The 17,014-nt window shown below is 43.1% G+C and overlaps 1 protein-coding gene across 3 annotated transcripts in view; it reads left to right on the forward strand.

Moving 5' to 3' along the window:
* The first annotated feature begins 4,887 nt into the window (after nt 1-4,887).
* Nucleotides 4,888-17,014, forward strand: part of RASA2 (RAS p21 protein activator 2) — a 170,619-nt gene continuing 158,492 nt past the window's right edge. For 2 of the 3 annotated variants that reach the window (XM_006895098.1, XM_006895096.1), the window contains exon 1: nt 4,917-5,049. In XM_006895098.1, coding sequence (XP_006895160.1) covers nt 4,917-5,049 — 133 coding nt within the window. Of the gene's footprint in view, nt 5,050-17,014 lie in introns of all 3 variants that reach the window. The other variant, XM_006895097.1, reaches the window with a different exon arrangement.

Genomic DNA, 17,014 nt, shown 5'->3' on the forward strand with positions numbered 1-17,014 from the left:
AAACCCAGTAGGTAACTAGGGACAAGAAAGAAATTTTGAGGCAATGAAAAGCTACAAGAAGGCAAACCCTGCACCTGTCTTTTTCTCACAGGTGACTGGATTTAGAAGTCATTTGTACAACATCATTAAGTGCATGTACTGAAGACACAAATGTACTCAGATGAGATGAAGGGGGAAATCAAACTGTCAAGGACCAAAGGAATTTGCTGCTCCCCTCATCCACCAGCTATGGGTCGATTCTGACACAATGGCACACAGCAACAACACTATCCCACCATCAATAGTTTTCTGCTTCACAAGCATATGGCTCCATGAATATGACTCAAACATTCAAAACTCGAGCACATTGCTTTTCACTAGAAATGGGACAATAAATAACTCATGGCCAGGAGTTATATAAGTTGATGAGTGCTGAGTCAAAGCAATGTTCTAACTAACAAGTGCCAAGTGTAATTGGTTTCTGGCTGCAGAATAAACTCTTATTATTAACTGGAAATGCACTTTCCTTACTGTATCCACTATGAGGCAAGCCAGTCTGTGAGTCAAAATAACTGAATGGGTTAAAACCTGGTGAAGAAATAAGAAGAGGTGCAATACTGAATGGTTGCTCCTCAGAAAGGAAAGCGGGAGAGGTCGATATAATGGTTTTTAAATACATTCATTCATAATTTGAGGAAGGAAGTGGAGTGCAAGTTGGTGTATGATGAAATATTGTTCCAGTTACTAAACATTATGAAGAAATGAGCGGAACTTTAGATGAATTGAAAACACCATGAAAGGGCATTATGGGGAATAAGGAGTAACAGCTTTCTTACAGTTGTGCTGGGAATCCATGATACCATTGCTTTTAGGTACCATCAAGTCAGAACCAACTCATAGGTGACCCTCCAGCAGGTTTTCAAGGGCAGTAAATCACACAGGAGAGACTGTCCATCTTTCTTACTCAGAGCAGCTGGTGGAACTCTGTGCCTCTGGTTGACTGTACAGCTCCTTACCTGTAAGCCACCAGAACTTCCTAAATGACACCGTGTGGTTGTTGCTTGCCATCAAGTTAGAACCAACCCATACATAGGTGACCCTCCAGCAGGTTTTCAGAGGCAGTAAATCACATAGGAGATTACCCGTCCTTCTAGTAGACTTTATAAAATTTCATTTCTTAAATGTTTTAATTAATGAAACATTGACTTTTTAAAAAGATCTCTGCAAAGTAGGCCAGTGTGGGTAATAAAATATGAATATACTTAAATGTTTGTTCAGGTTTAGAACAATCAGAAGTGATTCAGAATGAAAAAAGAACCCACTTCTGTTCTGGGTTTAGCAAAACATTGAATAATTCTAAAATCTCCAACAGGAATACTGGGAAGGGGGAAAAGGTGGAAATGTCACTTCATATGAAATTGTTTTTATATCTTTAATAACAATTTATTAACAGTATTATGTGTTTGGGATTAAGTCAATGGCAGCAAAAAGGAAATTAGAAGAATTTGGTACATATACTGGCATTTTAAAGATAGGAATACACCTCAGAAATGACTTTTCATTTCAAATGGTAGCATGTTCTTAGAGTTTCTATTCCTATTTTAGGAATGTGGACAGGTGTGATAATGACTAATAAGCACACAGCAGAATTTTGAAGAAGAAAAACTTCCAAATGTAGCATGGAAGAAGTGAGTTAATATGATCCAACCCATTCCTTCAAGAATTATGTATTGAGAGAATTTTTATAAACTGTATCTAGGAGATAGCACAAGTATAGTAATGATATACATAATGGCAAATAGAAAGTAATCAATATTGCAAAACGATGCAAATGAAAATTTCTGTGAAATGATTGAGGCAGCACTTGTGCAGGCAGGAGGGTAGGTCAAACCTAGCAGACTGATTACTGAGAAAAGTGGCTGAGTAAGACTGGAGATAAGAGGGACAAGGTGGCTTGGGTCCAACCTCAACTCTGAACTCTTAAGCTAAGGAATGTGAACTTTATTCTTCCATCATTTCTAACACTGCTTATTACAAGCACTGTGCTTACATACTGGCTGGGGGGATGAATGAAGCCATTGATTTTTTTTTTAAATCAGGCAACTGACAAGCTCTAAACGTTGCTTCAGGAAGATTAATATAAGTAGTGTGTAGGGGGAATGGGATAGATGGGAGCCTTTTTGTAAGGTTTTCTACTAAGGAGTGGCATCCACTTCCGAAATGGCTTGCCTCCGGAAACTCTATGAACAGTGCTCATGCCTTTCGTTCATAGGGTCGCTATGAGTCGTCTACAACTCAACGGCACCTAACAATAATAACAACGACAACATAGAGAGAGCTACATTGGCCTAGTGGACAGAAAGTTATGCTACTAAGCCCAAAGTGAGTGATTTTAATCTGCAGCTCTCAGGCCTGGTTCAAATTGTGTTGTTGTGTTTTTTTTGTCAAACATTCTTCTAGGTGGTGTAGCACTGGTCTGTGCATTGTTGTACAGAGGTAACTCATGGCTACTGCGATGCTAAACACTGTGACACTGATATGCCAAATGGGATAATGGTTACCCATGGCGGACAGTGTTTGGTGGAGCTTCCTGACTAAAACAAGCTTGGAAGCAGGAGTGGCATCCACTTCCGAAATGGCTTGCCTCTGGAAACTCTATGAACAGTGCTAACGCCTTTCATTCATAGGGTCGCTATGAGTTGCCTATGACTCGAGGGCACCTAACAACAACAACTAAGAACATTTAGTAAATGACATCGAGTTAATCCTAATACATGTCTAGAGTCCACTAGAGGTCTCATACAGGGCTATCACTAATAATTTAATAGTAGTAACAACCCTTTGAAGAAGGAAAAGTGAGAACAGTATTTCCATTTTTGTACTAAGAAAACTGGCTCAGAAAGTCAACATACTCATGTTGCACACATTAAATGAGTAGAATCAGACTTCAATCCAAGTCTGTCTGTCTTCTAAGAGGTTTTGTGGGTTTTGACCTGTAACATGTAGGTGCTCCTCAAATGAAGACTCTTCTAACAAGGAAGTAACAGGGGATAGACAAAAGGGAGAAGAGCAGAGTTAGAAGGATGTGGCAACTCAAATCCGCCTTCTGTAACTTTGATAACATGGGGTTATTTCAAAAAGAAGATTCCAAAAAGAAGACAGAGAACTGTGTTTTGGATTGATGATTTGAAATGACAACAAAACATCTAAGTAAGAGGAGCTATGCCCACTTTCTCAGATACATGCTAAAAAAAAAAAATCATAGGGGTAAGGGACACCCCTAAAACATACAATCCTTAGTGCCCACTGTTGAGTTTTTGCCCAGATTACTTTTTCTTGCTTAGCCCACTTCTGACTCTGCATTTACTCTCCCCTGCCCCTGGCTTTAGGTATCCTTCAGGTTTCAGATGCATTTCTCTGGGAAGGTGTTCCCTGGGATTCCGGGGAGGAAGTCTGGGTTAGGGGCCCTCCTTGGGACCCTACCCTTGTGTTTCTCCAGCTGAATTCTTCTCTCCTAGTGTCTCTGTTCTTATATGTGCCTCTCCCTAACCAGGCAGAGCCGCTGAAAGGTTTCCAGGTTTTCCTTGTTTGACCCTTGCGTAGTCTCTGAAGCTACCACATGTGCTCCTCAGCTAAAATTGGTTGACTAACTGATTGACTGATTCCTATTGCTGTCCTGGAAAGGAACTACCCTGCCCTATTAAATCACAGTTTCTTCCTTCTTAGGGCAGCTCAGCAACCAGGAAATCATCTTCCTCGTTGCATACCTCGGTGTTATTCATGCAGTTTACTCATTGTCAAGAGTTCCTTTGAATAAGCCTAGCAATTACTTGAAGGTTTATGAAGTTTCCAGTGTCAAGAAAACTTTTTAATAAGCCCATAGAGGGGGTGGAGGGAGTGAGTGTGGGGGTAAAGGTGGGGGAGAGGAGTAGTGGGAGAGGGAATTTTCCTCTATCTGTTTCCGAAATATACAAGTACTGGTATGGCAGCCTTTGGATTATGTCTATGAGGGCATTTTAGGCGCTCCATTCATGATAGAATTAACGACGATGACCCTTTTTAAAAATCCATGTTTGTAAAGCAAACACAATGGTCTTAGCAGAAGGGGTTGTTTATGTGGTGTGTGACTTGGGCATGTGTGTATTATTATCAAGGGAGCCTCCAAGTCCCTGCCTTCTGAATAAGGAAATTATAAGATCCATGTAACTGTCAATTCCTTTCTATTTTCTTTCCACAAAGAGCGCGGTAGGAAGGCTTCGAATATTCCAGAGTTAGATGTGGATTCTGCTCCGCAGTGAGAGCACAAGTTCCAAGAAAATCTGGAGATCCTAAGAGTCTGGTTTTTCTCCTTGTGTGCTTTCAAGGACTGAAAGGCCACATGGGCAGGGCTTGGACTTTTTTTTTTTTATTTTAATGAAAGTTTACAGAGACTTTGGATTTCCATTCATACATTGTTGCACACTTTCCTCCCTACCCACCCCTCCTCTCAGTTCGTTCTTCTTGAAGAGAAAAAAAAATTCTTTCATTGTTATACAATCCTCCCCCCACCCCCAAGTCCACTTTACTATGCAGCTCTTATTCTGGACTCTTGTTATGAAAATAATGCCTAATCATATATTCCTTTTAAACAGGTCTCTCCCTCGTGGGAACCTCACCAGCCTCCCAGAAGTCCGGATTTAGGAGGAGCGGGGGCGGCGACCAGAAGACCCGGGTGGGGCGGGGACCGGGCCGGGAGTGCGGCCGGGGGAGGGACAAGGAACGCGCCCTGAGGGAGGAGCCAGGGGTTAGGCGGGGCGTTCTGGGGCGGAGCCAGGAGTGGGGCGTGCCATGTTAGGGGGCGGAGTCAGGAGTAGGGCCCGCGGGGTTTAGGCAGTGTGTGGGCTCCGCCTCGCCCGGCTACGCAGGCGGCGGGGCTGCGGCACAGGCTGGGCGGCAGCATGGCGGCGGCGGCTGCTGTTGCTGCTGCGGCTTCTTCCGAGGAGCCGGCACCGAGTGCGACGGCAGAACCTGAGGCCATAGACGAAGACAATCGCGACGTCCGAGTGCTTCAGAGCTTGCGGGGCAAGATCTGTAAGCAGGGGTCGGGTGGAGAGACCGCAGGGCGGCCGCGGCGGGCTCGGGACCGAGGGGGCAGCGGGCGGGCGCGGGGGTGGCCGCCCGGAGCGGCCGGGATCGCCAGGCAGGACACAGGCCGGGGTTGGGCGAGGCGCGCGGGGAGGCTGGGCCGCCGGAGCCGTAAGGGGGGTGTGTTGTGGGAGGCGTCGCCTCGATGGGACGGGGCGGCGTGGACGGCGGTGTCCCTCCCCAGAGCGAGCGGAGGTTTCGGGGGTTTGGCTGGGGCCGGGGGCGCGCACAGGCCTCCTGGCGGCCGCGGGCGCCGGGAGCGGCTCGGAGGTGAGAGCCCGGTGGTAATTACGCGAGGAGGCGGCGGCGGCGTGCAGGCGAGCGGGACGGCGTCTGCTCCAGCGCGCAGGACCCCACGAGGCAGTAGGAGGGATCGGGCGGGCGTGGGGCTGGCGTGTGTGGCACGCGGGGCGCGGCCGGACACCTGCGCCCGCCACACCTCGGCGCGCATGGAGAGGCAGCCCGGCGGCCAGGGACTCGAGGCAGGATGAAGTGGCTTCCTGTCAGCAGGTCTCAGACACACTCATTCAACCCTCACTTAACCCACTTAATGCCTTTTCTTTTCATGCATTTGTTACTTTTGTGACGGAGCCGCGTTCGTTGACTAAAGGCAATTTGCTCAGAATCACTCGGAGCATTATTATCAGCAGGCCATTTAAGTTCAGTTTGGGCATTCAAAGGAAACAATAACACACCCTTTGGCCTTAAGTTTTAAAAAGCAGTTGATTTATTTTTTCTGTTTGTAAGATACATTTCTAAAACATTTGTTGTAGACTTTTATTTAGTGTCCTCAAGTTGTAATCTTACTTGATATTCCACACATATACATCCATATGACACATTTGGCATATAATACACTTTTCTCCTTTTTCTTTTAAAGCTGCACCAGAAGCACACTTAACATCCACATTTCTAGCAACAAAACAACAACAAAAAAGAAACTTTTTGCTTTTCCTATGTGTAATAAATTGGGAGCTCTGGTAGCCTAGTGGCAAGAAGCTGCGTTGCAGTCCCACAGGCACGTGGTTTGAGGCCACCAGCTGCTCCGTGGGAGGATAGGCAATCTCCTCCCGTACGATTGATTAACTGCCTCTGAAAACCCGATAGAGGGTCTGCTTTGGGTCGGTTCTGACTCGATGGTACACAACAACAAAACATGCAGTAATTCCTATTTAATGTTTCTTGTAAACAACCCTTAGTAATGAGAGCATAGTTGCGCTTTGGAGAAAACGATACTGCGTTAAAATAACACTTCTCTTGCTTGTCTTGGATATAAAATTTTTCTCTCTTTCGATAGTGAGATATACGATTGCGTTTGGATTTTCCTGCTTTTCTTCTTTTGTGTTAACTTGCACTTTTTGATTATATTAGTTTATTTTTACAAAATTTGAATACCTTGTTTTTCCACACCAGATTCTTCCAATTTCCCTCTCAGATCTTGTTGTTCATAGGGTCTCTATGAGTTGTAGCTAGCTCAGTGACACTCAACAACAATAATAGTAAAAGCCTAGCTTTTCTTGAAGAGATCGTTGGTAGAATTATGGGTTGGATTATGAAGTGTCAAAGGCAGTTAGACGAGGGCTTAGAAGGAAGTGAAGTGAGCCATAGACAGCGTCCCTCCTGGCTTGGAGAATACTAAGGTACCAGCAACAGAATGTTGCCAGAAATGTGGGTCTTAAGTGTGCTTCTGGGGAAGCTTTAAATGAAAATGATGAACATGTGATTGGACGGAGGGTAATGTGTTTTATGCAGTGGCAAAGAACTTGTCTGAATTACATTCAGATGTTTAGTGGAGAATAGAACAAGTAAATGATGAACTGTACCATGAGATTTCTAAGCAACATTTGGTTGCTCCTTGCCACGTACAGTACAGTCAACCAAGGACATTCATCCTGAAATTTTCACCAAGTATTTGACTCACCAATCTTTTATCCAAAATATTATAAGCCCATGACTGTTGATTTTGTTCAACTAAGAAAACTTAACAACTTAGATGAAAGGGACAGATAAAGAAAGGAGAGAACTCTGTTTTGTGAAATTTTTCAGGCAAAGAACAGGCCAAAGGAGCTCATGTGTTCTCTGAGAAAATTAAAGACATTCCCAGAGCAATTCTGTGATCCTAGAACTTCTGGAGGTTGTACAGGAAGCAGAGCTGCCTCAGTATCAAAATGGTTGGGGCCACAACCTCTGTGGTGTGTTATAGCCCTACCCTCTTAGATTTCAAAGTCAGATCTTAGCTCTCATTGTGTAGTTACCAGTCAGTTTGGCCACCAGATTGGAGCCACTGCCCAAAGCTAAGGAAGTGGGCCTGCCATTCCCAGTGAGGAATGGACTTTGCAGGGGTTGCTGTGTGCAGATGGACTCAGAATTGGACCATTTAAGTTAGCTTAGAAAACAGAGATGGAGCCCAAGACTTGGTGGCCTCCACTCAGTTCTGGGAGTGTGGTCAGCACTTGGCATCTGGAGGGCAGTACTGTTGCTAAAAGGGTCTCAGGGAGAAGAGATTTATTCCCAAGCCTTATGACTTAATTGTTCTACTAGATTTTTAATTTGGTGCCTGTTACCTCTTCTTTTTCTCAGATTTATAAAGGACATGTAGACCTTGTACCTGTTCCACCCTTGTATTTTGAAAGCTTTTTTTGTTATGTATGGTCGAGTCAGAACCCACTGGTTGTTGACTCTCCAGTAGTTTTCAGAGGCAATGAATTACGTAGAAGGGAATTTCTCCCGTGGAGCACTTGGTAGATTTCAAACCGTGTGCCTGTGGGAAGGCAGCCCTGCTGCTTGCCACTAGGCCTCCAGAGCACCTGCATTCTAGATTTCGTGGATTCTTAGATCGAGAGGAATTGTGCTCCAAGATCTAATATGTCTGTTATGTTTAATTTAGATAAGGTAGACTCAGAAGATAAGATTTTGGAAGTAATGTAAGACTTTGGGGATGAGATTTGGGGTGAATGTGTTTTGCATGTGGCAAGGTCCTGAATTTTGTGGAACCAAAGAATGAAATGTTAATGGCTTGAATTGTGTCCCCCAAAAGAGATACTGTAAATTCTGTGCCTGTAGTTATGATCTTATCTGGGGAATAGAGTGTCTTTGGTAGTGTTAATGAGAAAGGATTAGTGGAGGGTATGTCTTTAAAGTTGCTATCTTTTGAGATATAAGAGATAATAAACAGGCAAATGAAAGAGCAGAGTTAGGAAAAAGAGATGATCAAGCCACGGGAAGATCTTCCACGAGTAGAAACTGAAGGAGACAAGAGCTGTCTTTCCAGAACTAACCGAGAAAGCCTTCACCTAGTGCCAGCACCCTAACTAAAGACTGCTATCTTCCAAAATTGGGAGAAGAAATTTGTTTAAACCACTCACTTGCGATATTTTTTTCTGTCAGCACTAGATAGATAACTAAGACGCTGGGAAATGTTGTATTGGCAGATTCTGAGCAGCTGATTGAGAGGCTCTGATTTGGAGAAATAGAAATCCATAGGACTGAAAGGAAGTCTCCTTTTTTCTGAACTTCCTTCCCAATGCTGTTGCCTGCAAGTAGATTCTGACTTGGAGACTTCACAGGACAGAGTAGACCTGTAGACCGGGAGAGGTAGGCTTTCTAAGGCTGCAGTCCTAGAGTAGCAGACATCTGCCTTCTGAGTGGTAGCTGGTTGGTTTGAATTACAGACCTCTTGATTAGCAGCCAAGATTGGCTGACTGTGTCAATAGGGCTCCTTGCATTTGGAGATTGTTGTTAGGTGTCATGACTCACAGTGGCTCTGTGTAGAGAATGAAAACTGCTCTCTCCTGTGCCATCCTCAGAATCAGTGCTGTGTTTGAGGCCATTGTCCCAGTCGGTCCTTGAAGGACTTCCTCTCTGATCGCTGATGCTCAAATCCACCAGCCACTTCGAGGGAGAAAGATGGACAGTCCATTCCCGTGCAGTTTACCTCCTCTCACCGCCTGCTGGATGGTCAGCTGTGGATCTGTTCCGACTCGATGTTACACAACAACAGCAGCAGTGCCTTGACCAAGCATGGTGTCCTGGGATTCATCCCTCCTGACATGCCTAAGGGATGAGATGACACTTCAGTCTCCTTGCTTTATGCCCAAACTTCTTCCATGACAAATTAGTTTGTTTTGCAGTCAGCCAATAATGAATATTCTTCATCATCACCGTGATTCAAAGGCAGCAGATTTTCTTCATTCTTCCCTATTTATTGTCCAGTTCTCACAAGCATATGTAGTGATTGAAAGTATCGTGGTTCAGATTAGGTCTGTTTTAGTCCTCAAGCTAACAGCTTTGCTTTTTGGTACTTTATAGAAATAGCAGTGGCATAATTTCTCACATTAGAGCACCAGGCGTGTCACCACCATGTGGCAGACCTATAGATTTGGATAAACCATTCAAATCCAGATCATTCTAATAAAAATGGAGAATTTTATTTTTATGTGTCTTTAAAGTCCTACTACATGTTTTTCTTTAGACTTTTCAGTTTTTCCCATAGTCTTCATGAAACTGGCAGATTGGAAAAGCCTTTTAGTCCTTTTTGTCACGAACAACTAAGTGGAAATCTAATGTTAATGACAATATTGGACCTCCTTTTTTTTACAGTTTTATCATTTAATTTCATTACTAGCTATGAGTTTTCATCCACATTGACTGTAGATTTTTGAAAGGGGTGATTGGTACATAGGTAACCAGTGTATACAGCTTGTTTGGGGAATCTTCATCCTCATATTTACCGGGCAACCGTACATGGATGCAGAATGGGACATTCCTTATTCCTTTGGCCCAGATGGCATTGTTAAGCTTAGTATCAGTGTGAACATCTGATGTTCCATCTCCTTCATGGTAAATTTCTGGATCTCCTTGAGTGCCAGAGGGGCACATATTTCTTAAAGCCCAGTCCGTGGATGCACTTGTGAATGTTGATGGTGTGCTCTCTGGTCACCACGTTGTTAATGGCAGAATGGACCTTTTTGTACTCACTACCCTTCTTTGCAGTGGACATGGTGTTGGGGCCAGGTTCAAAATGAAGAGGACAAAAGATTGTGGGAAAAGGAGAACTGATCTCCAATTTTTTGAAGCCAGTTTAGTGCCCACTTTTTCATGGAAACTGGAAATTCTGAATTCTTCACCTCCTTAAATGTACACGAAAGGCAGATTGGCTTGTTGGATACTCTGTTATGGTAGGATAAACCATTAAGAAAGGAATCTAGGTATTTGCTCCAGGCTTCACTTTTTGGTGTGAATTTTTGTAGAGTCAGTAACAGGCACGGCACGTGAAATGCATTTTCATAGTTCCCCTGATCCAGAAAACTCAACACCCAGGTGAAGAGAAGGACCTGGGTTTTCTCTTGTATGTACCTTCAGGTTTAATGCTGTTATCTTAAAATCTTTTTTATTACATTTGCTAGTTTTGCCTAGTTAGCCTAGATTGTAAAAATGCTGCTGGAGCATTTGGTGTAGTTTTAACAACTCAAGGGACCCCAGGTTGATGAAGGGCAAAATCTGAAGATTTGTATGAATTTTGAGATGCTTGGTCTAGTACAAGACACAGGTGGGAGGGACCATGATGCATCCCAGAACTCACTTGTCATTCCTGATGTCTTTAGATCATGATTAAGCTAGGGCTGTTTGACAAAGTAGGGAGATAGTATAAGGCATGGAGTCCCAGGGTGGCACAAATGGTTACTGTGATATGCTACTAACTGAAGGGGAGCTCTGGTGGCCTAGTGGTCAAGAAGCTGCATTCCAGTTCCAAAGGCACTCAGTTTGAAACAACATATTAACAAGAACCTATGGTGATGAAGGAAGAAGTTCAAGGTGCTTTGAAGGAATTAGCAAAAAATAAAACCCCAGGAATAGATGGTATCCCAATTTATATATTTCAACTAACAGATGCTGCCTTGGACGTGCACACCAAGTTATGCCAAGAATTCTGGAGAACACCCACTTGGCCAGCTCACTGGAAGAGATCTATATTTGTTCTCATTCAAAAGAAAGGTGACCCAACAGAGTGTGGAAACTGTAGAACAATATCATTGATTTCACATGCAAGCAAGATTCTGGTGAAGATTATCCAAAAACATCTGAAACAGCACGTCAGCAGAGAACTGCCAGAACTCCAGACTGGGTTTAGAAGGGGTCGTGGTACTAGGGATATTGGATCTAATGTTAGATGGATCTTAGCTGAAAGCAGGGAATACCAGAGGAATGTCTATCTGTGTTTCATTGATTATGCAAAGGCCTTAGACTTTGTGGATCATAACAAACTGTGGCTGACTCTGAGAAGAATGGGAACCCTGGAACATTTGATCGTGCTAATGTGAAACCTATACTTGGAACAAGAGGCGGTCATCAGAACAGAGCAAGGAAACACTGCATGGTTCAAAATTCGGAAGAGTGTATGCCAGGGATATGTCCTGTCTCCATACCTTTTCAGCCTATATGCAGAACAGATTATCCAGGAGGCTGGGATGTATGAGGAGAAGTGTGGCATCAGGATTGGTAGAAAATATCCATCAAAAATCTGTGTTATGCAGATGACACAACCCTGCTTTCTGAAGCTGAGGAGGGCTTGAAGCACTTGCTGCAGACAGTCAAGGACTGCAGCCTTCAATATGGATTAAGGCTCAATATCAAGAAGACAAAGATTCTCACCATTAGACCAATTGGCAGCATCAGGATGGATGGTGAAGAGATTGAGATTGTTCACAGCTTTAGTTTGCTTGGCTCCACAGTCAACACTCTTAGCACCAGCAGCCAGGAAATTAAAAGATGTATTGGGATGGGAAAGTCTTCTGCATTTAGAGACCTCTCCAAAGTACTGAAGAACAATGGTGTTACTCTGGAGACTAAGGTGTGTCTGATACAGGCTATGGTCTTTGCAATCACTTGTTACACATCAGAGAGCTGGACAGTGACTAGGGAGGATAGAAGGAGAATTGATGCCTTTGAGCTGTGGTGCTGGAGAATAGTATTGAATGTACTATGGACTGCTAAGAAAATGAACAAGTTCATCCTAGAGAGGGTTAAACCAGGCTGCACCTTGGAGGCAAGGATTCTGAGTTTTCGTCTGACATACTTTGGACATGTTGCAAGGAGGGACCAGTCTTTGGAGAGGGACAGCGCAGAAGGGTAAGACCCCCTATGAGGTGGATTGATTCAGTGACTCAGATAATTGGGGTGGGTGTGTCAGAGACAGTGCAATTGGCACAGGACAGAGCAGAGTTTAGGGCTGTTATACATAGGGTCGCTATGAGTCGCAAGCGACTCGGCAACAGCTGCTCCCCAGGAGAAGGATGGGCAGTTTCATCTGGTGTGATTTACTACCTCTGAAAACCCACTGGAGGGTCAGCTTGGGTTGGTTCTGACTCGAGGGCACACAACAATGTTAACCAAAAGGTTACATGTTCTAATCTGCCCTCGAGTTCCTCCTGGAAGTTGGGCCGCTGAAAATCCTCTAGGGACCCATTCTGTTGTTCCATACATGATCTTGCCATGCATGAGCCAAATGATGGGTTTCTCTTTTCCTTCATTTTTATTGTAATTTTTTAAAATAAAAATTTAATTGTGATTTTAACAAACATTTACAGAGAAGTTAGATATTCATTCATTCTTGATTGTAGCACATTTTGCCCACTCACCCTTCCCCCTCCCCAGTTCCCTTTTTAAAAAAAATATTCATTCATTGTTGCACAATTTCCTACTCTCCATCCCCCTTCCTCTTTACAGTGATATGTCTCTTATTCTGTGCTGTAGTATGGAAAAGCTAGATTTTCATTCATTCATTGTTAGACATTTTCCTCACTAGTTCCCCCCACAGTTTGTTTTTGGGTTTTTTTTTCCTCTTTTTATGATGATGTGCTTGAGCTTAGAGACCTAGTCAGATTAGTCACCGGGACTTCTACCAGTTTGCAACATCTGGTATTCTCTGTGACCTCCATACTCTCAGTTGTAAAATGAAGTTTAACTAGAGCCCCTGTCATATAGGATTGCTTCGAGGATTAAGTAGTTTTCTCTCCTCTGTCTTCCTGAGGTAAATGAAATGTGTACCATCTCTTAGGAATGAGGAGAGTAGGAAATAAAAAGCGGTCTTCATTTGATATTCCTCAACATCAGAAAGGCACTTCTCCAAATTACTGAGGAGTAATGATGCCAGTTTGAGGACTAAGGTGAGTCTGATTCAGGCCATGATCTCTCCAATTACTTGATATCCATCTGAGAGCTGAACAGTGAATAAAGAGGACAAAAAGAATTGACGTCTTTGAGCTGTGGTGTTGGAGAAGAGTTCTGAACATGCCATGGACGGGCCAAGAAAACGAACAGAAATATTTTGGAGATGGTGCAGCTGAAATGCTCTTTGGAGGCAAGAATGATGAGGCTTCACTTAATACACTTCACACATATTGCTATGATGTGCTATTCCTTGAGAGGGATATGATGCTGAGAAGGGTGGAGGGTTAGTAAAGGAGAAGTGTTCCGATCTTTGATTCACAGGGTCACTATGAGTTGTACTCGACTCTTTGGCACCTAACAACAACATTTGATGTTCTTGTCAAACAGATACTGGCATTTCTTGGACTACAAAGTTGATTGAAATCAGAAACCCTATATTCTCCATGTATAGTTAAGTAGTGGTCATATGACTAGGCAGTTCATTTACCTTTGTGCCTCATCTTCCTCATCTTTTACGACTTCATCACTAACCTTTTCACAAGGATATTCTGTCTCACTTGGTGTATCTTCCTTTTCTCCATCACATCTTTCTGTCAGGGCTGTCGCCCATCCTTTAAAAGCCTTCCTACTAGCTCTTGCCCCTAGCTTATTCTAGTGCATCCCGATCCCTAGCTCCATCTCTAGTAAGAGGTTACTAGTTAGGAATCAAAGTTCCTTTTCTATTTCCGTATTGTATTTCATAAAAATAATTAGCTCATTTCCCCCATTATTGTTGTCAAGTGTCATCAAATAGCCTGAGACTCATAGTGATCCTATGTACATTAACTCTGAACCCTGCCCTGTCCTGATCCAATCTCATCATTTCTGACCTTTCCCATTTCTCCAGTCACTGAATTAATCCATCTCTTCCTGGGTGTTCTTCTCCTGTTCTGTCCTTCCACCCTTCCAAGTATGATCTCCTTCTCCAAGGACTGGCCCCTCCTGGCCATGTGTCCAAAGTATGTGAGACAGAGCTTCAATATCTTGCCTCCAGGGAGCAGCTTGGTTTCACCCTCTCCAGGACAGATCTGTTTGTTCTCCTGGCAGACCACGGTTCATTCAACTCTCTTCTCCAGCAACATAACTCAAAGACATCAACCTTTCTTGTCATCCTTAGTTATTGTCCGGCTCTCGGATGCAAAGCAAGTAACTGCAAAGACCATGGCCTGGATCTGGTGGTGCACCTTAGTCTCCAGACTGGTATCTTTGTTTTTCAGTACTCTGGAGAGGTCCCTGACATCAGACTTTGCCAGTGGAATTTGTCTTTTGATTTCCTGACTTCTGGTGCCAAAGAATTGATTGCGGAACCAAGCAAGTGGAAGTTATTGACAATCTCAGTCTCTTCACCAACTATGAAATATTTCACAGTAAAATTCATTCTTGTTCAATTTTCAGAACTGTCCCTAGTTCATTCTTGTGGCTTTGTGGTAAGGAATTGTGCTGCCACTGCAAAAGTACGAGGTTTGAATCCACCAGCTACTCTGCAGGAAAAAGTCAGACAGTCTCCTTTCATGTGATTTACTGCTTCTGAAAACCTGGAGGTTCAGCTGTGGGTCAGTTCTAACTTGATGATATTCCACAACAACAACAGCAACAGTGCCAGCACAAGGACTCGAACAAGGTCAAACTCAACTCAGTGTTGTGTCACTTCCAACTCAGAGCACTCCTCCATCAGGCTTCCAGCATTGGTAGTCTAGAGGCAAGAAGCTGTGCTGCAGTCCTGAAGGCATGTGGTTCAAATCTACCAGCTGCTCCACGGGAGAAGGATGGGCAATCTCATCCATTAAATTAACTGTCTCTTAAAGTGCTGGTCAGCTATAGATCTATTCTGATTCAGTGGTACACAACAACAAATTCTAATTGGAGGAGATTTTTTTTATCCTTCTGAGAGCAGCTGCTGGTTTCAAACCTCCTGAGAAGCACAGCCATTGAGTTAGCAGCACAGCTTGATATAGACTAATCACCAGAGCTGAGAGCTCTTTCTTAGTAAAGGGTAGTAGCCTTTAGACATTGCCCTGGATAATATGAAATACAGGATACTAAAGTGAGTGATGAATGGTACAACAAAAACTTAAGACTACCGGTGATGTTATTTTGAAAAGAAAATGATGTGGCTATGTGAGGAAGTTCATCTCTCAAAAGCAAAGTACTCTAGGTAGCTCTTTGGTTTAAAGTGATGCCATGTTGATTCTAAATGGCTTTGATGTTTAATTACTGTTGTTGTTGTTGGGTACTATTGAGTACTGACTCATATTAGACCCTCCATCTGGTTTTTAGAGGCAGTAAATCACAAAGGAGGAGATTGCCCATCTTTCTCCGGCAGAGCAGTGCAATTGGCAGTGCAATTCCTTAATCACTAAGCCACCAGAGTTCCCTTTAGGACATTTAAATATTGTTACCTGTGTACCATGTTACATTTAGTGACAGCAATTAATAGTTTGGAAAAGAAAAATCTTATAATCATACTTTAGCAATTAAATGTTTTTATTTAGCATTGTGGGGTTGAATTTTTCAGTAGTACAAATTAAAACATTTTATTGACTTATGGGTAGAGTTGAAAGGAAGAAATGAAAAAGAATTTATTCTTGCTAAGACTTCATTCCTCACAGTCTTACTCTGCCTTTGCATAGTTACTAAATACAAGTGAATGTCTTTCTGGTATTCTCTGTTTTCAGTCAAGATTCATCTGATATCAGCAGTGCTATCTCTTGTGCCCATGGTCTCTTCTGAATCCAACTTGAATCCCTGGCATGTCACTGTCAATGTTCCAGCCATTTTTCACCTGACACTCATTATTAAAGAAACTCCAGCAGGATTTTACATGCATGTGATACAGTTTGAAAATTTCCACACTTAGTTGGTTAGATCACCTTTTTTTGAGAATGGGAGTAAACAGCTTTCAGTCAGTGGTCAGATCTTCTGAATTTGTTGGCAGAGAATGGTGATCACAATTCAGGGCTGCTTCTGTTTTCCGGAACCCTTCAATTTGTATTCCATCAATTCTTGGGACCTTATTTTTTTGCCAATACTCTCAGTGCAGCTTGACTTCCTCCTTCAGTACTACTGACTCTTGATCTTCTGCTACTTTTAAAGTAAATCCTTGTTGACTCATTTCGGTACACTTTTCCTTCCATCTTTTGATGCTTCCTGTATCATTCTATGTTTTGCCCAGAGAATCCTTTCAGTGTTACAGCTTGAGGTTTGATTTGTTCTTCAGTTCTTTCAGCATCAGAAATACTAAGTTTATACTTCCCTTTTGGTTTTCTGACTCCATTTCCTTGTACATTTCATTGTAACAATTTGCTTTGTCTTCTTGTGCTGTCCTTCGAAATCTTCTGTTCAGCTCTTTGACCTCAGCATTCCTTCCCCATTTTTGGACTTGCTTTTATTCCAGTGCATGTTTCAGAGTTTGTTCTGACATCTGTTTTGGCCTTCTCTTTGCCCTGGTTTTAGTGGACTTTTGCTTTCCTCATGGATGTTGTCCTTGATGTCATTCTACAACTCATCCAGTCTTTGGCCAGTCATGTTCTTTAAATATTCTTGGTCGGCAAGCTCTGGTGGCCTAGTGGCAAGAAGGTGCACTGCAATCCCAGAGGTGGGTGGTTTAAATCCACCAGATGCTTTGCTGGAGAAGGAGGAACAATGGTGTGTGTGTGTGCGCGCGCGCGCACACACACACACACATAATAATAATAATAAAAAA

This window comes from Elephantulus edwardii, unplaced genomic scaffold (assembly GCF_000299155.1).
Source record: "Elephantulus edwardii isolate Elephantulus edwardi_28Jun2011 unplaced genomic scaffold, EleEdw1.0 scaffold00158, whole genome shotgun sequence".
NCBI lineage: Eukaryota > Metazoa > Chordata > Mammalia > Macroscelidea > Macroscelididae > Elephantulus > Elephantulus edwardii.